We start from the raw sequence: 25,780 nt of genomic DNA, 5'->3' as shown, positions 1-25,780 counted from the left end.
TATCACCTAGGTTAAATCGAGTTAAAATTTTTGTTATTTCAACTATTAACGAGGCCAAGATTATGACTAATTTAGATAAAAAAAACGAAACATCCCCAGATACAATTTTGTTGATCGGGTCTTTACAGTAGAGACACTTTTCATTGTCTCCACTGCAGGAGTTATCCGCATGACTCCCTTCACACTTTATACACCGGGATTTATTGCAACAATGGGATGCTGCAATTTGACGATTGAATTATCCCCAATTGGGCTTTTCCCCTTCCAATGCTTCATGGAGACTATAACAGGTCAGATGAAGGAATAAGAAATAAATAAGTAAATAAAAAAATAAATAATCATAGATACTTCCTTTTCATTAAATGTGGTAAACACTATGAACTATCTATCAGCATGAGCCCTCAGACTTTATTATTTAACCAAACAATAATCGTGTAATCTAATTGAATAGTTGATTTAGTCTTATATAGCATAATCTTATATAGCATAATATTTTTTTTTTTTTTTCATAAATACGTTTATTTCATAGGCAATATACATAAGTTTTTCTTCGCCGTGGCATCTACAATACATAGTACTTTAAACCTAATACATTTCGAATATCCTATTAGTATGTTGGTATTCATTAGTTAATCTAAACACTGTTTTTATCAAGCGAGTTGCTATTAAAAATTTCATTTATTTTGTACATGATCTTATAACTATTTCAGGTTTGTTTGTATCAGTTCATCACTTTTATTTAATATAAGATAGCTGGCTATTGGTTGAGCTCATGGAAGAGAAAACAATCTAACATAAAATAAAATTTAAATTGGAACTCCAATGGACTTAATGAAATAATAAAGAAGTTTCATGTAAGGAACGTCACGACAAGCAAGAATGTCGCGAACTGGGACATTGGATAGTCTACCTTGGGTACGCAAGGAATTTATTAGTTGAGATCTGACATCACGATACTCCACGCATGTCCAAACAACATGGTCAATATCGCGGTAACCTTCGCCACAAGCACAATGATTAGTCTCGGAAAGTCCAATTCGAAGGAGATGTGCATCTAACGTGTAGTGATTGGACATGAGTCTGGACATCACACGAATGAAATCTCTACTCACATCCAGTCCCCTGAACCATGCCTTTGTCGATATTTTAGGAATAATTGAGTGCATCCACCGACCCAGATCATCTTTATCCCAAGAAGCTTGCCAGCTGGCAAGTGTTCTTTGGCGAGACGCGCTATAGAATTCATTGAAAGCAATTGGTCTCTCATAAATTTCACCCTCAATAGCACCACGTTTGGCTAAAATATCGGCTCTTTCATTGCCTGGAATGGAGCAATGAGCCGGAACCCAAACTATTGTGATTTGATAATTATTATTCAATATGACGTTCAGGCACTGTTTTATTTTGCCCAAGAAAAAAGGTTCATTTTTGCCAGCAGCCTTTGAGCGAATGGCTTCAATTGCACTCAGACTATCTGTGAAAAGAAAATAATGGTTTGGAGATAATGTGACGATTATACTCAAACTATAATGAACTGCTGCTAACTCTGCTATATAAACAGATGCAGGTTCTTGAAGCCTAAAGGAGACCGAAACATTATTGTTGAACATACCAAACCCTGTCGCTTCTTCAATTCGCGATCCGTCCGTGTAAAACATTTTCTCAGAGTCGATATGCCTGAACTTACTTGTAAATATTTTTGGGATTTCCAACGAGCGTAGGTGTTCCGGAATTCCACGCACTTCGCGCTGCATGGATGTGTCGAAAAATAAAGTTGAGTCAGGGACATTTAGGAGGCTGACACGGATAGGAATATATCTTGAAGGGTTGATTTCCTGTGACATATGGTTAAAATATACAGTCATGAATCTTGTTTGAGATTGAAGCTCAACTAGCCTTTCGAAGTTATTAATAACTAGGGGATTCAGTACCTCGCATCTTATTAGCAGTCGCGACGAAAGCTCCCAAAAACGATCCTTCAATGGAAGAACTCCCGCCAGAACTTCAAGACTCATTGTATGTGTCGAATGCATGCAGCCTAAAGCAATTCGCAAACAACGATATTGAATTCGCTCTAATTTGATAATATGAGAGTTTGCAGCGGAACGAAAGCAAACGCATCCATATTCCATCACTGAAAGTATCGTTGTCTGTTACAATTTTATTAGATCTTCCGGATGAGCACCCCACCAAGATCCGGTTATTGTTCGAAGAAAATTTACTCTTTGTTGGCATTTTGTTATCAGAAACCTAATGTGTCCTCCCCACGTGCATTTGGAATCAAACCACACCCCGAGGTATTTGAAAGTCAAAACCTGTTGGATCATTCTTCCCATCATATGGAGCTGAAGCTGCGCGGGATCATGCTTTCTTGAAAAGACGACTAACTCTGTTTTCTCCGCAGAGAATTCGATACCAAGATGAACAGCCCAATCGGACAAGTTATCTAAGGTATCTTGCAATGGTTTATGCAGATCAATAGCTTTGGGTCCAGTAACTGAAACTACGCCATCATCTGCCAATTGTCTTAGTGTACATGGGGATACTAGACAGCTGTCAATGTCATTTACGTAAAAATTATAGAGGAGCGGACTGAGGCAAGAGCCTTGCGGTAGACCCATGTAGCTAATTCTGAATGTTACCAAATCGCCATGTGAAAAATGCATGCGTTTCTCTGACAAAAGGTTGTGCAAATAATTATTTATAACCGCTGGGAGTCCATGTTGGTGAAGCTTGTCTGAAAGAACATCAATGGAAACTGAATCAAATGCTCCTTTAATGTCTAAAAATACAGATGCCATTTGTTGCTTTTGAGCGAAGGCAATTTGGATGTCAGACGAAAGTAATGCAAGGCAATCATTCGTCCCTTTATTTCTACGGAAGCCAAACTGAGTATCTGACAACAAACCGTTCGTCTCGACCCAAGTGTCGAGACGTCGTAGAATAATTTTTTCGAACAATTTTCTGATGCAGGACAACATCGCGATGGGTCTATATGAGTTGTGATTGGAAGCTGGCTTCCCCGGCTTTTGAATGGCGATAACTTTCACTTGCCTCCAGTCAGGTGGAACAATATTTTGCTCAAGAAGCTTGTTGAACAATTCCAACAAACGTCTTTTTGCGAGGTCGGGCAGATTCTTCACCAAGTTGAATTTAATTCTGTCCAACCCAGGAGCGTTATTGTTACAAGACATGAGTGCTATGGAAAATTCCATCATAGAAAAGGGGCTATCAATGGAACCATTATTTGAAAAAGATTCCCTAATAATGCTATGCGTAGGAACAGAATCTGGACAAACTTTCCTCGCAAAATCAAATATCCATCGGTTCGAGTATTCCTCACTCTCATTTCCTACGTTACGATTCCTCATTCGTCTGGCCGTATTCCAAAGAGTGCTCATTGAGGTTTCTCTTGACAAACCTTCGACAAAATGTCTCCAATAGCTACATTTCTTGGCCCGAAGTATGCTCTTGTACTTGGTTTCTAAAGTCAAGAATTTTTCAAAATTCTGAGGAGTTCCTCCTCCTCGTTTTAAAAACGTCTTGAAGGCATTTTGTTTCGCGTGCTTAGCATCTGAGCACTCTTTGTCCCACCAAGGGTTTGGAGGCCTTCTGTTAGACGATGGACCAAGAAATCGTTTGGTTTGGGCTTGTTCTGCGGCCTCCAGAATCGAACAAACGAGGAAGTCATATTCTTCAAGTGGGGGGAGCTCTTCCATTGAAGTTAAGGCACTTGAAATATTACTTTGGTATTTAATCCAGTCAATATTTTTTGTCAAATCATATGGAATATTAACTGAATTAGCAATGCCTTTGTTACTGCTAATTGAGATGATGATTGGTAAATGATCGCTACCGTGTAAATCAGGAAATACTTTCCAGGTGCAATCTAGTCGAATTGAAGTCGAGCAAAGAGATAAATCTAATGCACTTGGACGTGCAGGAGGTCTTGGGATCCGTGTCATGCTACCCATATTTAGTACCGTCATGCTAAAATTGTCGCAAATATTATATATTAAGGATGATCTGCTATCATTGTAAACGGAACCCCACATCATTCCGTGCGAATTGAAATCTCCTAAAATCAAACGTGGAGCAGGAAGGGCTTCGACAATTTCATTAAGCTGTCGTTGTCCAACTTGAGCTCTTGGAGGAATATATACTGAAGCAATGCAAATGTCCTTTCCTTTAATGTTTATTTGACAAGCAACAACTTCTATACTAGAAGTCGAAGGAATATTTAATCTATAAAAGGAATAACATTTCTTAATTCCTAAAAGCACTCCACCATACGGAGAGTCTCTATCGAGACGTATAATGTTAAAGTCATTAAAACTTAAGGCTATGTTTGATGTAAGCCATGTTTCGCACAAAGTAAATACATCACATTTTTGACTATGCAACAAAACTTTAAATGAATCAAGTTTTGGCATGATGCTTCGACAATTCCACTGCAGGACAGTGATTGAATCATTTGCGGCGGATGATAAATTATCCATCAAATGATACAAAACCTGAAAGAACTGGCCATTGAGCTGATAACTGTTTCAAAAAAGTTCTAGCTATTGGAAGGAATGCCGTTATGATAGTCTTTAGAGGTTCAGAAATATTGAATGCTGCGAAAATCCATTCTACAATTTCCGAAAACTTAAGTAATCCTGTTGGTGAATGTGAAACGGAGCCCACTGGATTATTGTCTTTCCTTGAGCTAGTTTCTGGATTGGTTTGTGAATTTGACAAACCAGGAGGCACAGTTTTTGGTTTTAAATTTGGCTTTTTAGCTTTAACACGAGGATCTTTTTTTGAAGATGTAATTTTAGGTGTCTTTTTAGGTATTTTGTGGTTTGTTAATCTCCTCTTAACAGACCCTTGAGGAGTGACAAACGAGGTATCTTCACAATTTCCGTCGGAGTCAGATTCCTCTGGCTCCATAAGATTTGAAAAACCGTTTTCGGTTTCCAAGGGGGAGACATGTATGACCGTTTTAAGCATTTCTGCATATGTGCGCTTAGACCGTGCTTTTAAAGAAAGCTTCATTTTGTCTTTACGCAACTTAAATGCAGCGCATACTGAAAGATCATCATGAGGTCTCTCCCCACAATAAACACATTTTTCAACATTTTTATCGCAAAGATTATCCTTATGAGGCCCTTGACATTTGATACATTTGGACTTATTACTACAGTAAGTAGCTGTATGCCCGAATTTTTTACAGTTCGTGCAATTCATAACATGCGGTACGAAAAGCCGAACAGGAAGACGAATTTTATCGATATAGACATGGCTAGGCAACGCAGATCCGGCCAATGTTACACGAAACGAATCTGAGGGACGATACGACTTTTTTCCATCGACAATAGATGCTGAGTACAATTGCTTGCACTCGAGTATCTTAACTCCCTCAAGCATGGAGTTTTTAAAACGACCAACTCCATTTTTAAGTAAATCATCGGCCGTCAGACTTGCTTCAGTCACGACACCGTCAATTTCCACCTCCTTCGATGGAATGTAAACTCGATATTCAACAGAAAATAATTTACAGGTTACAATTTCGTTCGCCTGTTTCAAGTCATTGACAACAACTCGAATTTTATCTCTATTAACTTTACATATTTCTTTAACTTCAGAGAAATGTGATGTCAAATCCTTGGTAATTTGCATCAAATTTAAAATCTTTTCTTTTTTTCGAAGATAGACTATCCATGGCCCAGTGGTACCCTGTGGATAATGTTTAGCCCTCGGAGTATTTAAACTCTTACTAGTATCCGGAATCGGATTCGGATGATCTTCCATAAGATCATCCATTACATTAAATTTTTTTGTAAATTAATAATACCAAAATAAAAACTTATGTTTAGTAAAATTTCAGATATAAGAAATAAAAAATAAATTAAATTAAATCTACCTTGTAGCTGATGTCTCTGTTCCTTTATCGTGAAGAACGACGTGAAGCTCTTCCAACGATTTCCAATTGGCAGTCTTCTGCTGTTTCCAATTGGCAGTCTTCTGTCGTTTACTGCTATCTCAGTTGCTCTGCCGTCGTTGTGAACACCACTGCACTTGCTGTGCTGCCTGTACCTGACCCCAGGTACAGTGCTTTTGCTCTTGGTGGCGATCAAATGCGATGCTTGCAGTGTAGCACCTCGCGATATATGCCGTCTCTTTTGATCCTACGCAGCGTACAAATTCTGGTACCTGGTAGATCAGCACTGGGTTGCTTTAGCACCTTTGTGCCTTTGCACCCCTTCGTCTTCGCACCTTTATGCGATGGCACCTCTGTGACTCGTCACTTCTATGCTCTCGCACCTCTGTGTTTCTACACCTCTGTGCGTATGAACGGGATGGCCTTCGTTGCTAGCTTTCCAGTCGGGAAACGCCCCGAATATTACGTTTGCTATGGGCAGTTTAACTACCTGAAGCTTAGAATTGTCTCGGTATCAGCCGTTAACTCACGAGCCAGTACAATCGAAACACAACCTCTTCGCTTGAATGGTTTTTACTGAATGCATAATATTTTGGTCTGATCTTATTTCCAAGAATCTAACAGCGGCGTCAAATCGCATCTTCTCGGAAGCCAATTCACATCACCATTTCTGCTGATTATTCGATTCAGCTGATTCGAAGATTGCTCGCAGAACATCGACTGTTTCGTTAGCAGTGTGACACGTAGCGCCGTCCTGTTGAAACCAAACCTTTTTCATAAATAAATCTCATGAGTCAACCTTTCAAATAAATGTATAATCATTGAAATCTACTAAACCGTAATTGTATTTTTAAATTTAAATTTAAATTCATCACGAATATTAGTAAACAAAAGTCTACTGATTTTTTACATGATTTTTTCTATTAAAACCTAAACCGGATATTTTGTCAATCAAGTAATGGAGCATTTCATTCTCCCTAACGAGAGGAAGGAAAATGCTATCATTTTCAGCGTCTGGTCCTAGGTCGAAAAAAGCCTAGGCCCAAAAGTGAAATATTATCGCCTGATGGGCTGCAGATCCGATTTCCGGCTTCGGAACTAAAAGGTGTTTTTTTATTTGTAGGTCATGCTAGTTTATGCTCGACCAAAGCTTTCTGTTTCTATTCAATGAACAGTTTTCTATGAATTCTACAGTAATATTAATGATAGAATGAGTATAATCAGAAATACCTCATCACACCGCTAGGTGGTTTAAAACAGGATTTTTTTCCAAATAATTCACTGTATCAAGTCGAGTTAGCTTAGCATGTAAGTGTTCCTGCAGTAAATCTACATACTTAATTCGACCGGGTTCCGTCGTCTCCTTCGAACGGCGCTCCTTTTCGAATCACAACCGGAGTCATCCGAGCGTTGGAGCCGAAGTCCTGAAAGGATTTACCACGTTAAGCGGTCTCTTTAGCCATGTTTCCTTTTTCACTGTCCACGTGTCTGCTTCCCACGTCGAAGCTCGGAAATGGGGCAAGGAAAATCTGTGACTAGTTCAGTGTGTGTGTGTGCGGAGAGAGTCTGCGACTCATGAATAATTCATGCGACCCAGGCATCTTTCGTTTTTTTTGTTTTGTTTGCCGTTGTGCGTCCAGGGGAAATCTGTTTCAGATAGTAATGGACGTCGGATTATAACACGGAACGACCGAAATCAGCATTTTCGCGAAAAATTTAGTTGATTTGCTGATTTTAGTTAGTTATTTTTTGAGACAACTAAAAAAATCTTACTTTTGCTGATTTAGATTTTTTATTCTCATTCCCTTAATAATAATAAAATATTTGTTGAAATGACTATTTTTTTTAGTTGAATTCACAAATTAAACGTACTGTCATTTCTTAGCTAAGGTACACTTCATATCCAGTCAACTAATTTTTTAGTTGAATTAAAGAAATATAATGTTGTTTTCAACCAATATGAATGGTTGAATTGGCTTCTGCAATCTGCAGCTATATGGCGCCCTGTCACCGAAACGGTAACACCTTAATGACTACTAGCCACTAGATGGCACACTACTGCCGAAAAAAATTCAGACGCGGTTGTCTTTTCTATATTGGCAGGTATAAATACGATGTTGTGTTGGAGAAAAAGACATAAACGAAACGTAAACATCTTTTTGAATTTTTTTTCTTCTAAATCACTGTTTCTTCATTCTCACTGAAAACTTTGAGCACTCGGAAAACAAAAACCGAATACAAATAGTACACCGGACGGCGCAGCTCGGAAGGTTTGAAGATACAAAAAACCTTCATCACAATTAGAGTGAAACATTCGAAATTCACATCACTGTTCCGCGTAAAAACATTATTACGCACAATCGCTTCAAGTGCGCACAAATTCTGAATAAATACACTTTCCACTAACAGTTTACGTCATTTTTACATATCGGTTTAGAAATTTATATATGGATATATCGTAACACATGCGAAAAACATCTAAACAAGCAGTTTGAACAAGACTGTCCCTTTTAGCTTTTGAATGGATTGTTTTGCTTTGACACTGCTGTCCTTCAGTAATGACGGTGATAGATAAATAGAATCAAAGTTTCTGATTTTAATAACGAAATTAGTTGTCAATGAGAATTTCGTGTTGGATTGAAATATTGCTGGTTTGTGTCCAGAATATTCGCCAACTAAACACATTCTCTAAAAATAAGAGTTTTTTTCAGCACAGTAAATTCTACATTTTAACTAATTTTATAGTTATTTTGGAAATTTTGTTGTTAGAATCAACTAATTCAAAAACAGTAATACGAATTAGGCGCAGAGCTAATTTCGGTCGTTCCGTGAAGGAAGTCATTCTAAGCAAAATCATCGGAAGGCGGACACCGGTCCGATCGACCCATTCTGACCGAATGAATTCCCACAGACGGACTGATTAAATTCTCCTGCCTGCCTGCATTCTCCGAAGTGGGTGACGACAAACGGGAGTCAGAATTGACTGCCACCGCAAACATAAATTAGTTCTACTGTTGGCACGTGAGAGTCTTGGGGCCAAGTTGGACCGCCGCCTCGGGTGAACGGAATAATTAAATTGTAGTCTAATTTCGATTTGTCTAATGGCGATCCATATTCTGGGAATCGGAGTGCCATCGTCGTTTCGAAGCTCGGTCACGTAGGATTGGAGAGTTTTCTCCTTTTCGATAACATTTCTAGCAGGGCAAAATTTCGGTTGCTTTCAGCAACTTGAAAACGATTTTCTTCCGGAGTAAGCAAATACAATTTCCATTCGGTTAAGATCACTTGATAGTAAAATTCAATCGCTTCCACGAAAATAAGATACACTCGGATGCAAATATATTGCACCACTTTGAACTCGTAGGCGAGCTGTACGAGGTTGGTTCCAATTGACAGTTTTGAAGAAGCGCTCCCAAGCAGACCCGATGGACACGGAAATGGAGTCCCCATCCATATCTGAGTCCGCCGACGGTGGGATTTCAATTCAAAGCGAAACTGAAGGAGTGTACCTACTTTCGTTTGAAGCGTGAAATTGAGTCCCAAAACCAGATATGGGAAAGTGATACTTTCCATCGTGCCAGCTTTTTTTTCCGGCGGCCGATCGATTCAACCTCTCTGTGAATGGCTCTTCCGCATCCCGACGACGGTGAAGGGTTTGGTTCTTTTTTTTTTATTTCGCTTCGATTTCAAGTGTGTTCAAGACTGTCGAGAGACTCTTCACCGTGTAGGTTCAAAGCAGCTCGTTTAGCCCCGTGTCTGTCGACATCTTCGCAAAACTTTATCGGGTGAGGAAAACCGTACCACTTCCGACACTTCGATGCAACTTGAAGCGAAACAAAAAAAAAACTGTTCAAATCAAGTGAAGGAAACGAAATGAGACAACGGCACTGCTGCTGCTGCTGCTGAGCTGTGCAAAATTTTCCTCCTGAGTGGAAAATATTTTATGAGTGCATTTGCGAACAGAACTATCCCGTTTGTATCGCTTAGTGCTGTGTCATGCGGAAGCAATTGGACACAAATGACAATTCAAACAAGTTAACAGCGAAATGCACAGCCCGGACGAAATTGGTTTCATTCCAAGAACTGGTGTTCACTTGAAAACTGTTTCCGCAGAACAGACTACCGGGGTGGAGTTTGAACTGGAAGACTGAAAGAAGAACTATACAACATGTCGTTAAATATGGAACAAGCCGATTAAAATACGGAAAACAAAAGTTCTAAAATGAAGACAAAACAAAACAAACATAAGAGCTTCGCCAGTAAGAACAGAAGACAGAGAACAAACGGTTAAAATTAAAAGAGAAAATATACAGAAGACAAAAGGGACTATATGAAAAAGAATCTTGAAGCAAAAAATACTAAATGCAAAAGAATCAAACAGCAAAAGGGTCTAAATACGACAGAGGCTAGCGAAAAATTAGATCAAAAGAAAAGGATCCCTAAGGGCAAAAGACACGAAAGTCAAAGAAACAAAAGACAAAATAAACTAATGACAAGGGAAACCATAGGCAAAAGAAGTTAAAGGGAAAACATCTAAAGCCAAACGAAAGACAAAAAAGACTATAAGTAAAAGAGACGAAAACTACGGTCAATCGAGACTAAAGGTAAAAAAGATCTAAGGGAAATGAATAAAAAACCAAAGAATCATAAGTCAAAAGAAATAATTGGTATAGAAGATAAAAAACAGACAAATAAGTAACGCAAAAAAAAAACAAAAGGCAAAAGAGACTTACGACCAAAAAGACTAAAGGCAAAACAACTAGAGAACATATGCAAAATAAAGTGGCCAAAGAGCAAAAGAAACAAATGCCAAAGAAAAAAAAAACACGGAATCCCCTAAATGACCAAACCTGCATCGGCCAAAAATAGTCGAAAATACGTTTTCGTTCGGCACGTCAGAAAAGACATTGCACTTCGTTGCAAAACAAAAAGTGTTCTGTAAATAGCAGAAACTTTACATCTGCTTAGCGGTTCAAATTGAACTGCCGAGTTTAGCACTAAGCAGTTCAATTTGAACTGCTCTGCACCGATGAGTCAAAGACGAAACGTAAAAACAATAAAAAACGGTTATGTGTCCTAGCACAAAATTTGGCTAACCCCTAAATGACGGAATAAATAAATGGCAGAGAAAACAAAAGGTAAAAAAGGCTTAATACAGAACAAGCTAAGTGCTAGAAATATTAAAGGCAAACGAGACTAATGACAAAAGAGACTAAGTGTAAAAGAGATTTAGAACAAATGATGCAAAATTTAGATATTTAGAATAAAATGAACAAATCAAGTACAGAATGGAACCATTAAAAAAGAGACTCGGACAAAGGACCAAAGATACTAAAGGCAAAAGATTAAATGCCGAAAAGACAAAATAAGAGATGAACGGCAAAGGAGATGAAAGATAATAGAGACTAAAGATAAGATCGATTGATATCAAAAGAAACTTAAGACAAAAGATACTAGAGACTAAGTAAATGCGACTAAGAAACCTTAGAACAAAAGAAACAAACACCAAACCGTAGCAAAGGAAACAAGAAATAAATGGTGAAATAAATGATGAAAAACAAAAGCGATTAAGTGCTAAATAGACTAACCGCAAGAGACTGAGAGCAAAAAACACTTAAGGGAAAAGCGAATAAAAGCAAAATATACTAAAGATAAAAAGCCTCAGCGCAAAAGAAACAAAAGACAAAAGATATCAAGAGCAAAAGCGACTGAAGCCAAAGGGACAAAATGAAAGATAAACGGAAAAGAAGATGGAAGACAATAAAGACAAAAGGTAAGGTCGATTGACATCAAAAGAGACTTAAGACAAAATAGATTATTAAAGCCAAAGTTAGGATTAAGACAAAAGATACTGGAAGCAAATGAGACTTAAGGTAAAAAAGACCTAAGATAAAAAAAAACAAATAACCGTTGCAAAAGACACAAGAAATAAATGGTAAAAGAGATGAAAAACAAAAGAGATTAAGTGCTAAATAGACTAACCGCAAGAGACTGAGAGCAAAACATACTTAAGGCAAAAGTGAATAAAAGCAAAAGATACTAAAGATAAAAAGGCTCAGCGCAAAAGAAACATAAGGCAAAAGATGTCAAAAGCAAAAACGACTAAAGCCAAAGGAACAAAATAAAAGATAAACGCAAAGGAGATGAGAGACAATAGAGACTAAAGGTAAGATCGATTGACATCAAAAGAGACTTAAGACAAAAAAGATTATTAAAGACAAAATGAGGCTTAAGACAAAAGATACTGGAAGCAAATGAGACTTAAGGTAAAAAAGACCTAAGATAAAAAAAAACAAAAAACCGTTGCAAAAGACACAAGAAATAAATGGTAAAAATGAAAACAAAAGAGATTAAGTGCTAAATAGACTAACCGCAAGAGACTGAGAGCAAAAAATACTTAAGGCAAAAGTGAATAAAAGCAAAAGATACTAAAGATGAAAAGCTCAACGCAAAAGTTACCAAGAACAAAAATGACTGAAGACAATGAGGCAAAGTAGACAAAAGGAAAAAGAGACCGGAAGGCGAAAGAAACCAAAGTCAACAAAACAAGAGACAAAAGAGATGAACGGCAAAAGAGGAAACAAAAAAATATGCCAACTGCAAAATAGAACAAAGGAAAAAGAGACTCGGACAAAGGGCAAAAGATACTAAAGGCAACAGATACGAAAAGCAAAGAGGCAAGAAAAAAGATATAAACGCAAAGGAGATGAAAGACAAAGATATAAACGCAAAGGAGATGAAAGACAAAAGAGATTTAAAAACAAAAGAGACTCAAAGCAAAAGAGACTCAAAGCAAAAGAGACTTAAGGCAAAAGAGACTAAAGACAAATGGAACAAAAGCCAAAGAAACAAAAAATAAAAGATACAGAAATAAAAATATACTAAATGCATAAGAGACAAACTGAAAGAGATTAGACGTAGAATAAATTGAAGGTAAATGCGACTTTATGCAAATTGCACTGAAGGCAAAAGAAGCCGGAGGCGAAAAAACCGAAGGCAATAAAGTAAATCGACAAAAAAGACTATAAGTAATAAAAAACAAAGAGCTTAAGAGACAAATGAGACAAAAAACTAAAGAAACTAAAAGTAAAACAAACAACAAACAAATGAAAAAAAGATAAAACAGATTAAAATTGAAAGCGACGAATAGACAAAGAGATTGAAGCAAATGAGGCTCAAGACAAAAGAGTCCTATGAGTGAAAGGAACGAAACACAAGAATGGTGAAGAAGGTAAAAGACAGAAAAAGCTGACTACAAAAGAGAGTGGGTGCTAAAGATATTGAAGACAAAAGAGACTGAAGGAAAAATAGACGAAGAGCAAATGAGACTTAAGACAAAAGAGACTAAACACATATGATACTAAAGGAAAACCAAATCTGAGGGCAAATGAAACAAAAACTAACGAAACAAAAAACAAAAATAATTAAAAGAGACAAATGGCAAAAAAATAAATGACGAATGGCAAACGAGACAAAAGAAAACCTTTAATCTGAGGGCGAAATAATGATGATGAATGACTAATGTGGAATAAAAGACTCTAGGTTAAAAACTCAAGATCAAACAAACTAAAGGCGAAAACATAAAAGCCAAAGAGGCATGGCAGAAATAGAAAACCGGCAATGCAGACAAAAGACAAAAAAGACTAAAGAGACTTAGGGCAAAAGAGACCAAAGGCAAAATTAACTCAAAGCAATAAGAAACTTAAGTCGAAAGTGACCAAAGACAAATGAAATGAATGGCAGAAGAGAACAAAGGGTAAAGAGACAAACTACAGAATAGACCAAAAGAAAAGGAGACTCAAAGTAAAATAAACTATAGACAAAAGATATTAAGCCAAAGAGGCAAGACAAAAGAGACAACGGCAAGAGACGAAACATAAAACAGGCTAAACATAAACCGGACTAAATACAAAAAAATCCATAGCACAATAAATTCAAAACAAAAAACTGATAGCAAAAAAAAAGGAAAAGATATCTAGATATTAAGCACACTTAAAGCAAATGAAACTAAAGGCAACAAAGGCGCTAGAGCGAAAGAAACAAAAGAAAATATAAAAGATAAATGGCAAAAAAGACAGAAAGAAAAAGAGACTAAGGGAAAATTTTGGGGTAAAAGACACTCAGTAATACAATCAAAGGCAAATGAATCTGAAGGCAAAACAAACTTAAGGGAAAAATTAAAAAAAAACTGTAAGCAAATGAGGCTAAAAACAAAGGAGGTCTACGAGCAAAGAAAACAAATGCCAAAAAACAATTCACAAAAAAGGCAGAGAAGCCAAAACAAAAAAAAACTTAATACAAAAAGGTATTAATGCCAAAAGAGACTGAAGGGTAAAAAGATGAAGTGACAAAGAGACTTAAGACAAAAAAAAACTTAATATAGATGAGATAAAACTTAAATAAATCAAACAGCAAATAAAATAATAGCCAAAGAAACTAAAGAAAAAAAATCTAAAGACTTGTTTCTTGCGAATCGAAAGACAAAAAGATGAAGAAAAAAAGAGACAAAATAGATTAAAAGAAAAAGAGGCTGGAGATAAAATAAACTATTAGTAAAAGAGACTAAAGACGAAAGTTATTAAAGTCATAGAGGAAGAACAAAAAGTGATAAACGGCAAAGGAGATGAAAGAGAGTAAATACAAAAATAAACTACAAGCAACCAAACACTGAATGCAAATTAGACAATAAACAAATGAGACTAAAGCAAAAGAGACTTGCGGCAATTTAAACTAAAAGCATAGAAGACTGATGGTAGAAGAAACTAAAGGCAAACACGACTAAGTGAAAAAATCTAAATGCAAAAGAGACTGAGAGCAAATGAGACTATAGACGAAATAGACTAAAGACAGATAAGTATAAAACGGAAGAAGAGATTTGGGATAAAATAAAGTAATGTTAAAAAAGACTTAAAGCAAATGAAAATAAGGAAAAATAATAGAAAGGGTAAAATAAACGAAAGACAAAAAGATCAAAGAAAAATTGAAACAGAAACCAATAAAACAAAAGACAAAAGGTGTCCCGAAGGTGACAAAAGACGGAAGACAAACAAGACTAATGAAAAAAAAAGATTTAGTGTAAAATAAACTGAAGAGAAAGAAGAATTAATACAAATGACACTAAAGGCTAAAGAAAGTAAAGGCTAAATGAATAAAAGGCAAAAACAATAAGAGCAAACGAAACTAAATCCAAAGAAACAAAGACAAATAAATGAATGGCGAAGGGACATGAGAGTGAAGGCAAACTATAATAAAGAGAATTTAACCAAATATTAAATGTATAAATAGTAAAAGAGACCAAATGAAAAAAAAGATTTGGAGTGAATTAAACTAAAGTTAAAAACGACCTACTGTAACTAAGACAAAAGGCAAAAGTAACTAATGGCAAAATGAACAAAAGACAAAAATACTAAAAGCAAATGAAACCAAATCCAGAAAAATAAAGGGAAAAATTAAATGGCGATGGTGACAAGAGACTGACGGAAAACTAGAATAAAGGGAAAAGAGACCAAAGCGAAATGAACCAAATATGAAAGGGATAAATAATAAAAGAGAGTTAATAAAAAAAACCTAATACGAAAGAGACTGAAAGTATAATATCTTGAAGCAAAAAGAAACTATGAACAAAATAGATTGTAGCTAAGAGAGACTAAAAGCAAAAGAAGCTGAAGGTAAAAAAAACAATGACAAAGGAGATAACATGCAAACAGAATTAACGACAAACGGAACCAGAGGCAGAAAAGAATGCAAAAGAGATAAACGACAAGTCATAAAAGTCATAAAAGTCGTAAAAGTCATAAAATTCATAAAAGTCATGAAAGTCATGAAAGTCATAAAAGTCATAAAAGTCATAAAAGTCATAAAAGTCATAAAAGTCATAAAAGTCATAAAAGTCATAAAAGTCATAAAAGTCATAAAAGTCATAAAAGTCATAAAAGTCATAAAAGTCATAAAAGTCATAAAAGTCATAAAAGTCATAAAAGTCATAAAAGTCATAAAAGTCATAAAAGTCATAAAAGTCATAAAAGTCATAAAAGTCATAAAAGTCATAAAAGTCATAAAAGTCATAAAAGTCATAAAAGTCATAAAAGTCATAAAAGTCATAAAAGTCATAAAAGTCATAAAAGTCATAAAAGTCATAAAAGTCATAAAAGTCATAAAAGTCATAAAAGTCATAAAAGTCATAAAAGTCATAAAAGTCATAAAAGTCATAAAAGTCATAAAAGTCATAAAAGTCATAAAAGTCATAAAAGTCATAAAAGTCATAAAAGTCATAAAAGTCATAAAAGTCATAAAAGTCATAAAAGTCATAAAAGTCATAAAAGTCATAAAAGTCATAAAAGTCATAAAAGTCATAAAAGTCATAAAAGTCATAAAAGTCATAAAAGTCATAAAAGTCATAAAAGTCATAAAAGTCATAAAAGTCATAAAAGTCATAAAAGTCATAAAAGTCATAAAAGTCATAAAAGTCATAAAAGTCATAAAAGTCATAAAAGTCATAAAAGTCATAAAAGTCATAAAAGTCATAAAAGTCATAAAAGTCATAAAAGTCATAAAAGTCATAAAAGTCATAAAAGTCATAAAAGTCATAAAAGTCATAAAAGTCATAAAAGTCATAAAAGTCATAAAAGTCATAAAAGTCATAAAAGTCATAAAAGTCATAAAAGTCATAAAAGTCATAAAAGTCATAAAAGTCATAAAAGTCATAAAAGTCATAAAAGTCATAAAAGTCATAAAAGTCATAAAAGTCATAAAGTCCCAAAGTCAGAAAATCTGCAAATAAGAACGACAGAATGTCAAAAAGACAGGATTTTTTCCTCGGTGAACGCCCGAAAATTTAAAACCGGAATAAAATAAAATGTAATAAAACATAAAAGCAGAATAACGGAAAGACGAAGAAACAGAAACACTGGAAAGCTCATGATGTTACTTGTTTAATTATTTATACTCTAAAAACATAATCCGTGTTCTGTAAAATAAATCAGACGCCAAATTAGCGTTCTCCAAGTACTGATCTGTGCCGAAAAATGTCATCATCGATGGGACCACGATTTTTTAATCTTGCGACACTTTCAAATAAACTGCCATCTGCTCTTTTATCTTTAACGCTAAAAACCAGGACGTGAAAAGCCTACCAAAAGCGTGAATTCGCGAAGATATTTATCTCGATCGGTAATTATTATCAATTCAGCAGCTATGGGCGACAGGCGGCCTTTTCGCCACGGATGTCGCCATCGTTTGCCGTGTTATTAAAGTAATCACCGGCAGACTATCGAAACAATGCGCTATTTTTGTCCGTGTTGGCAAGGAGTCGAGGTCGAGGAGAAGCAAATGGAAAGAGTGACTCTGGTTCGGGATCCATTGAATGCCAGTCACCTCGTGCCGTAGGCAATGACTTCAAGGGGGGGGGAGTCGCTGATTTCTTCTCGTTAACGCGTTTAAATGGGCTCAGATGGAGACTGCTGACAACAACGTGCGACAGATTGAACAGATTGGTTGTTACTCCACTGTAAATTGATCCTGCCGGTAGGACGATGTTTCAGCACGTTTTTTTTCAGGGTGGGATTGTCATTCAACAGTGTTTTTTGTGTTGATGCGATAATCGTTTGCCATCTGTGAAAATTTTTATGAAATCTTTCTAGATTTCATAATTCGACAATTGCTTCGCTGAGTCACAAGCAGTCAACCAATCAATGAAGACTTCAATCTAAAAGAAAACCGATACGAGTGTGTCCTTTTTTTATAGGTTTCGAGTAAAAGAGATTCTAGCTTAAAGCCAAAATTCACAGAAAAAATGATTCCTTCCGGAACAGGAATTGTTCATCAAAACCCTGCCGAACAACTGTAACATAATCTCGCAAAAGGGAAACCATTCAACTTTTTAGCAAGTCGAAACACCGGAATCGGCTCCAATCATCCGATCCTGCCCGAGGTCGAAAACTAAGCCAAACAGCAATCGGCTGCCTTAGGATAATGATTGAACAACGAATCCACGGTCAGTTCGCCTTTTGCCACAAATAATCAAACCTCAGTTTTAGGTGCGGTTTTGTGGGCTGTTCGCTTCCTAATAGAGGCCCCGAAACAAAATAATAATTCGCATTCGGTACAGGAAATTTTCCCGCAGTAACCTCGGCCTAATGCCACCCGTTCGGAACTTGGTCTGCAGCTCGGGAAGTTGGTCGTGTTTCATCAACTGAGCATAGAAAATTTTTCAATAACGGAGCTGATTGTGGTAATTGGATGTTTAGGCCGGTTAAACTTTCTCTATGCGAAGTTCCTAGTCTAGTCGCTATTACCTTCTCGGGGAGGGGATCGAACCGAGTAACGAGAGAAGTTAACTTGCTCGAGGTGGCTAACCGCGAAATGGTTTTAGTTTTAGATGTAGCTCAGACTTGAATTCAATGCCCGGCTGGATTAGCCTCGGGCTAATCCCGTTTTGGGCTGTGCTGCATTAGAATTGATTGTTTCTCGGCTAGTCGTGAAACGAGAAAAGTTGTTGGAGTAACTGAATAATCCCTAATGATTTTAATGAACACTGACGAGGTGCAAATTGATAGCCGTTTTTGGCAAGATCGTTATGATTCCCATTTAGTTTAGTGAGCTAGCGAAAAGTGAAGAGTGATTGATCATTTAAAATTAATTGATTTCCGAACTGATTTGCCAGAAGACAAGGATTCATAGAAAAGTAAATATCATCAGGAAACACACGAATCATGACTAAGAGCTGTGAAAAAGCTACTCGTCAACTGAAATCCCGTTCCATCCCAGCTTTCCTGCGAAAATGATTCCGTCTCCGTCGGACAGGGAAAATTTTCACAACGCTTCAGCTTTGAAAATGATTTGCAAAGTTTGCCCTTTTCATGCTTCTGGGTCCTGCAAGCAATATAAACGGCTCTTCACTTCCTTTCGTCGACGCGATGCACTGCAGCTGCTGGTTGGATAAACGATGATAACGATGCTCGACTGCGCTCACGATTTGAATAGACATGGGAAAACGGTCCACCCACCGCTGCGTGGCAGTGCCCATGCGGAAGCACACTTTCGGAATGAATGGATGACACTTGCAGGCATTTGAAAGTGTAAGGATTTTGGTTTTTCGCACTTCAATTACCCATTTTCTCTGGTGCCGCCTCCGGATGGATATGAAATCCGTGTTAGCTTAACTACTTAATGGATTGGGTTCTCGGACAAACAAGTTTTAATAACTCTTGCAGAAAGAAAACATGTCAAATATGTGCTCGCACAATACCGGGCCACTTGTTTCATGTTCTAACCACTTTGACTATTCCAGAAAGATAAATTTCGAAAAGCTTTAGACAGGTTTTTAAGCGATTTCATAAGACTTCGTTAGATTTCAAAATTATAAGCTCTAAAAATGTGTTATCATGTTCACAATCCTAATAATTTCGCTTTTTTTAGTATTTAATTTTAGTCTTTCCGTCTTCCCTTCTATCCGTCTTTCCGTCTTTGCGTTTTTCCGGCTTTCCGTTTTTCTGTCTTTCCGTCTTTCCGTCTTTCCGTCTTTCCGTCTTTCCGTCTTTCCGTCATTCCGTCATTCCGTCTTTCCGTCTTTCCGTCTTTCCGTCTTTCCGTCTTTCCGTCTCTCCGTCTTTCCGTCTTTCCGTCTTTCCGTCTTTCCGTCTTTCCGTCTTTCCGTCTTTCCGTCTTTCCGTCTTTCCGTCTTTCCGTCTTTCCGTCTTTCCGTCTTTCCGTCTTTCCGTCTTTCCGTCTTTCCGTCTTTCCGTCTTTCCGTCTTTCCGTCTTTCCGTCTTTCCGTCTTTCCGTCTTTCCGTCTTTCCGTCTTTCCGTCTTTCCGTCTTTCCGTCTTTCCGTCTTTCCGTCTTTCCGTCTTTCCGTCTTTCCGTCTTTCCGTCTTTCCGTCTTTCCGTCTTTCCGTCTTTCCGTCTTTCCGTCTTTCCGTCTTTCCGTCTTTCCGTCTTTCCGTCTTTCCGTCTTTCCGTCTTTCCGTCTTTCCGTCTTTCCGTCTTTCCGTCTTTCCGTCTTTCCGTCTTTCCGTCTTTCCGTCTTTCCGTCTTTCCGTCTTTCCGTCTTTCCGTCTTTCCGTCTTTCCGTCTTTCCGTCTTTCCGTCTTTCCGTCTTTCCGTCTTTCCGTCTTTCAGTCTTTCCGTCTGACTTTCTGACTTTCTGATTTTCTGACTCTCTGACTTTCTGACTTTCTGACTTTCTGACTTTCTGACTTTCTGACTTTCTGACTTTCTGACTTTCTGACTTTCTGACTTTCTGACTTTCTGACTTTCTGACTTTCTGACTTTCTGACTTTCTGACTTTCTGACTTTCTGACTTTCTGACTTTCTGACTTTCTGACTTTCTGATTTTCTGACTTTCTGACTTTCTGACTTTCTGACTTTCTGACTTTCTGATTTTCTGACTTTCTGACTTTCTGACTTTCTGACTTTCTGATTTTCTGACTTTCTGACTTTCTGACTTTCTGACTTTCTGACTTTCTGACTTTCTGACTTTCTGACTTTCTGACTTTCTGACTTTCTGACTTTCTGACTTTCTGACTTTCTGACTTTCTGACTTTCTGACTTTCTGACTTTCTGGCTTTCTGACTTTCTGACTTTCTGACTTTCTGACTTTCTGACTTTCTGACTTTCTGACTTTCTGACTTTCTGACTTTCTGACTTTCTGACTTTCTGACTTTCTGACTTTCTGACTTTCTGACTTTCTGACTTTCTGACTTTCTGACTTTCTGACTTTCTGACTTTCTGACTTTCTGACTTTCTGACTTTCTGACTTTCTGACTTTCTGACTTTCTGACTTTCTGACTTTCTGACTTTCTGACTTTCTGACTTTCTGACTTTCTGACTTTCTGATTTTCTGACTTTCTGACTTTCTGACTTTCTGACTTTCTGACTTTCTGACTTTCTGACTTTCTGACTTTCTGACTTTCTGACTTTCTGACTTTCTGACTTTCTGACTTTCTGACTTTCTGACTTTCTGACTTTCTGACTTTTTGATTTTTTAATACGTTTGTGCATTGTGCTGTTTTTATGTTCCAGTAGTTGTTTATTTCATTTGCTTTTTTGATTTATTTCTATTTCACGATGTCGCAATAATTTTTCATTGATTTCGTTATGTTTTGATAGGGTTCTAAAACGTCATCGCTTCAATTTTTTCTAAGCGAAATTATTTTCTTTATAATTCTTCTCGTTTATGAATTTAATAAATTGCTATTTTTACCATTTTCCATTTGCCTTTTGCCTTCTGTCTTCTGTCTTCTGTCTTCTGTCTTCTGTCTTCTGTCTTCTGTCTTCTGTCTTCTGTCTTCTGTCTTCTGTCTTCTGTCTTCTGTCTTCTGTCTTCTGTCTTCTGTCTTCTGTCTTCTGTCTTCTGTCTTCTGTCTTCTGTCTTCTGTCTTCTGTCTTCTGTCTTCTGTCTTCTGTCTTCTGTCTTCTGTCTTCTGTCTTCTGTCTTCTGTCTTCTGTCTTCTGTCTTCTGTCTTCTGTCTTCTGTCTTCTGTCTTCTGTCTTCTGTCTTCTGTCTTCTGTCTTCTGTCTTCTGTCTTCTGTCTTCTGTCTTCTGTCTTCTGTCTTCTGTCTTCTGTCTTCTGTCTTCTGTCTTCTGTCTTCTGTCTTCTGTCTTCTGTCTTCTGTCTTCTGTCTTCTGTCTTCTGTCTTCTGTCTTCTGTCTTCTGTCTTCTGTCTTCTGTCTTCTGTCTTCTGTCTTCTGTCTTCTGTCTTCTGTCTTCTGTCTTCTGTCTTCTGTCTTCTGTCTTCTGTCTTCTGTCTTCTGTCTTCTGTCTTCTGTCTTCTGTCTTCTGTCTTCTGTCTTCTGTCTTCTGTCTTCTGTCTTCTGTCTTCTGTCTTCTGTCTTCTGTCTTCTGTCTTCTGTCTTCTGTCTTCTGTCTTCTGTCTTCTGTCTTCTGTCTTCTGTCTTCTGTCTTCTGTCTTCTGTCTTCTGTCTTCTGTCTTCTGTCTTCTGTCTTCTGTCTTCTGTCTTCTGTCTTCTGTCTTCTGTCTTCTGTCTTCTGTCTTCTGTCTTCTGTCTTCTGTCTTCTGTCTTCTGTCTTCTGTCTTCTGTCTTCTGTCTTCTGTCTTCTGTCTTCTGTCTTCTGTCTTCTGTCTTCTGTCTTCTGTCTTCTGTCTTCTGTCTTCTGTCTTCTGTCTTCTGTCTTCTGTCTTCTGTCTTCTGTCTTCTGTCTTCTGTCTTCTGTCTTCTGTCTTCTGTCTTCTGTCTTCTGTCTTCTGTCTTCTGTCTTCTGTCTTCTGTCTTCTGTCTTCTGTCTTCTGTCTTCTGTCTCCTGTCTTCTGTCTTCTGTCTTCTGTGTCCCGGTTCTAGAGATATGATTGTTAAAGTGACTTAAGCGACAAATCGTTCTTTTTCAAAAATGACAAACGATTTAGGCTTAACAAGGCTGATATAATCATTTATGTAGTAAGAATAGTAGTGACTTTCAGAAAGAGTTCAACCGATTTAGACTATCTTATTTAGATACTACCTTATTTAGAAACCGTCACTGACTCATGAATAAAACCTTCAAGCTCGCATTTTGACTCAAAACTGGAACAGAGTCTTTTGGGTGCGATTGGGAAATAAGTTTGACAGTCGCTGCTATAAATCATGATAACGGAACTGTACTTGTCTCAGTTGAAAAGTTTGTTATCAAAGGCCCGAAACGAAATTTCCTCAGTAAATCACACGACGAAGCGGAACACATGAAATCGTTCACCATTTTATTTGTGACAGTGTGTGTGTCAAATGAAAGATAACATGATGTGATAAATTGATTAAACTTGGAAATTTGAGTGTTCATAAATTTCACACGCTTTTGAAAAGAAGTAGAATAGCGAATTCGTACGTATCGTAGCTCAAATTGCTACATATTAAGAAAAATCCTTCTCATGCCAAGTGTAATCCAGACAATGAACCGGTTTTAATCACGGTCGCCATTGTTCAAATCTCACAGTAATGAATGTTTTACGAGCTTTCTCGTAGCCAGTCAATCATCATCATCACCATCTCCAGCGAACTGTACTTCACGTGAACGTGAGGATTCTTTTTTTTTCTTGCCATCCACCTTCCACTTCTACCGTTATCTCATTCGGCTGCTTTGCTGTTCAATCAGCGCCATCTCCATTTCCTCCACCAGAAACCGAATGTGATATTGCATACACTGAGGAGCAGCCAGAGTCGATCTCCTGTTTCGTGGAAATATACCCAATTCAGAGTTTCACAATCAGAATTGTTACCTAATAATCTTTCGAGGTGAGCGAATGAGGATGTCAGACGATATGTTTACAAATCTACGATTGTGGGAAGCTCGTTCATGCACACAAACTTTCACTAATGTGCATTTGTTCACTTCCTTTTCAAGTACACACCAGCACACGCGGGACGGAATTATCCGTTAACGACGACAAGCTCGTTAGTGGTTTACATCCTGCTCTGAAGTGCGGTGAACTGAGCGTTGGCATCGAGTTCCAGCGCCGCCTACTTCGAGTGTTCCCGCGATCCCTTGCTATTTAATACATGTGCAATGCAGTTGCCAGCGGAACGGTGGTGCCATCTGCGGATTCAACGCAAAAATGACTCGGCCCCAATAAACATGTCGTTCAACTTGCCTGCGGCCAAGATGCCAAGACCGTTCACCCTATATCATTACCGACCCGGCATCGTTTTGACGCTAGAAATTTAATCCCACAGCGTACTAATTTGCTCTTTCCGTTACAGGATTATCACGACGACATCCGACAGGAGCAAATGTGGGAAATGCAAGCGCTCAACTCGGCACAAACGGGTAAGACCACAGTATGGCTTAATCTCACACTCCAAACGAACGACGCAACCGATCCTCACGGATGCTCACGATGAATCGTAACAATGCCGTCTGAAAGGGTTAATAATCTGCTCCATTCGTGTTTTTTTCTTTTCTTTCATCTCCCTCCCTCCTTCCTACCCTTGGGACAGGATCTAACGGAACCAATGGCAACTGCAATGGAGTCGCCCTAAGCAACGGCCACAGTACCAACGGAATGTCGGTGAACGGGAACGGGACACTGAACGGGTGTAATTCGGACATGATGCAGCAGGATTCTAGCGGCACGGCAACGATTCCAGGCTCGGAAGTCACCAACGGTCAGTCCCAGCAGAATGCTTCTTCTTCCGCTGGCATCGTCGCCTGCACCAACGGTACTCATCTACATCAAAACCTTCATCATCAACAGCAACAGCAGCAGCAGCAGCAACAGCAACATCATCATCATCAGCCCCATCATCACCCTCATCATCCGTTCCTAGGAAGCAGTGCGGCCGACGCAGTGGCAGCTGCCACCTCCGATCTCAGCAACCTGATGCCGGTGGATGTCAACATGACGACTGCCAATCATTTCGTGAATTGTAAGTTGAAATCGGAGTCTTTTTTTCCTTGTGTTTATGTCCTTTATCGGGACAATAATTTCCCAACAATTAATGATAATTATGTTGAGGTGTAGTGCAATGGAAAAGTTTCGAATTTTTTACAGTAACTGTACTCATTTTGAAATAACTGTACTCATTTTGAAATAACGAAAATGGATTAGAGTAAGAAAAATAGCGTCATTCCCTCAGCACTCATTCCATCTTCGTTGGTTAAATTTTCCAAATGTCAACACCGCCACAGCGTCGGATAGTGGACGGAAACTGAAGAAACGATGGTCAAAAGTTTATGCTGATTTTCAGTGAAATGCTTGAAATGCTTAGGCGTTCTAAGATAGGTTTCTCAGAATTACATATCGTTTGTGCTGGAAGAGAAACCTTAATTTTCGTTAGCGGGTCGAATGAAGAATTTGTTATTCGATGAAAAATAAATTTGTTGAATTTTTCCAGAAATTAATTTTTTAGCTTATTTTCCGAACACATTATTCATATTTGTGTTCAAAATCAATTTTGTACATCTTTCTGAAGTGCGATTTTTCAAAAGGTACAGGATTTGATTTTCAAGAAAACATACAAAAAACTTAAAAAAATTGATGAAATCTTCATTGGAATCGGTAGCACGATCAAAAGAAATTAATGTTTTTAAGATGATTTCATGCAAATGTTGGCCGCGGTTCCGCTTAAGGTCCAATTTGGCTCAATCTTTCCAAAATGTCGGTCGGTTTTTCACGTAGAATGCCACCGGCCCATAATCCCACCGAACAGTAACTTTTTTGGGATGCATTGGTAGCTCTTGCAATACTCCTGGCTGCTCTGCATTCCAGATGCGCTAGTTTTGCTTGTTGACGTATCCATTCAACTGGAAAAAAAAACCTTTTTTAATTCACCCTGTGGTGTAATGATGTCATTCTGTGTTTAGCTCTCTCCGAGTAAAGACGCATTTTTTGAAAGTGTTAAGTATTTGGAAAGTTTTCACGCGTTGTTCGCTAGTTCGTCGGTATCCCAAGTAATGGGAAAAGCGGGCTCTAGTAAAGGGCAATCCAGCTCAGGTGCTGGCAAACGTCAGCATGATCCAGATGCCGGCGGAGACGAGGCGGCTGCAACCAAACGCCTGTTAGGCAAAAATAAGTTCGCTGGACTTGAAGTTCAGGAAATTGAAAAGAAGGAGAAACTACCACCTTTCTACATACAGGGATTTCCTGCTACCCTTCGTACGGATCTCAACAGTTTGATCAGCCACGGTTTACAAGCAACAATCCGTATGTGTTCAAACGGATACAAAATCATCGTGCCATCTCGACTGCATTACAACTCAGTAGAGAACTACGTGAAGATGATGAAGCTGGAGTATTTCACCCACGACATCGCTTCCAGTAAACCTTTCAAGGTAGTTCTTCGTGGTCTACCGGATATGTTATTGGAAGAGCTCCAGAAGGAACTGGCAGATAACAAACTGAAGCCAGTGGCAGTATATAAAATCAA

General features: G+C 37.8%; 1 protein-coding gene across 2 annotated transcripts in view; it reads left to right on the top strand.

The window, feature by feature from the left end:
- Positions 1-25,780, top strand: part of LOC131428532 (RNA-binding protein asd-2) — a 361,605-nt gene that overhangs the window by 274,827 nt on the left and 60,998 nt on the right. For both annotated transcript variants that reach the window (XM_058592533.1, XM_058592534.1), the window contains 2 exons: positions 23,615-23,681; positions 23,852-24,280. In XM_058592533.1, the coding sequence (XP_058448516.1) occupies positions 23,615-23,681; positions 23,852-24,280 (496 nt within the window). The remainder of the gene's footprint in view (positions 1-23,614; positions 23,682-23,851; positions 24,281-25,780) is intronic.

The sequence above is a fragment of the Malaya genurostris genome, chromosome 2 (assembly GCF_030247185.1).
Source record: "Malaya genurostris strain Urasoe2022 chromosome 2, Malgen_1.1, whole genome shotgun sequence".
NCBI lineage: Eukaryota > Metazoa > Arthropoda > Insecta > Diptera > Culicidae > Malaya > Malaya genurostris.
Note: the sequence above shows the minus strand (reverse complement) of the source record. Positions and strands in the feature narration are given on the sequence as shown.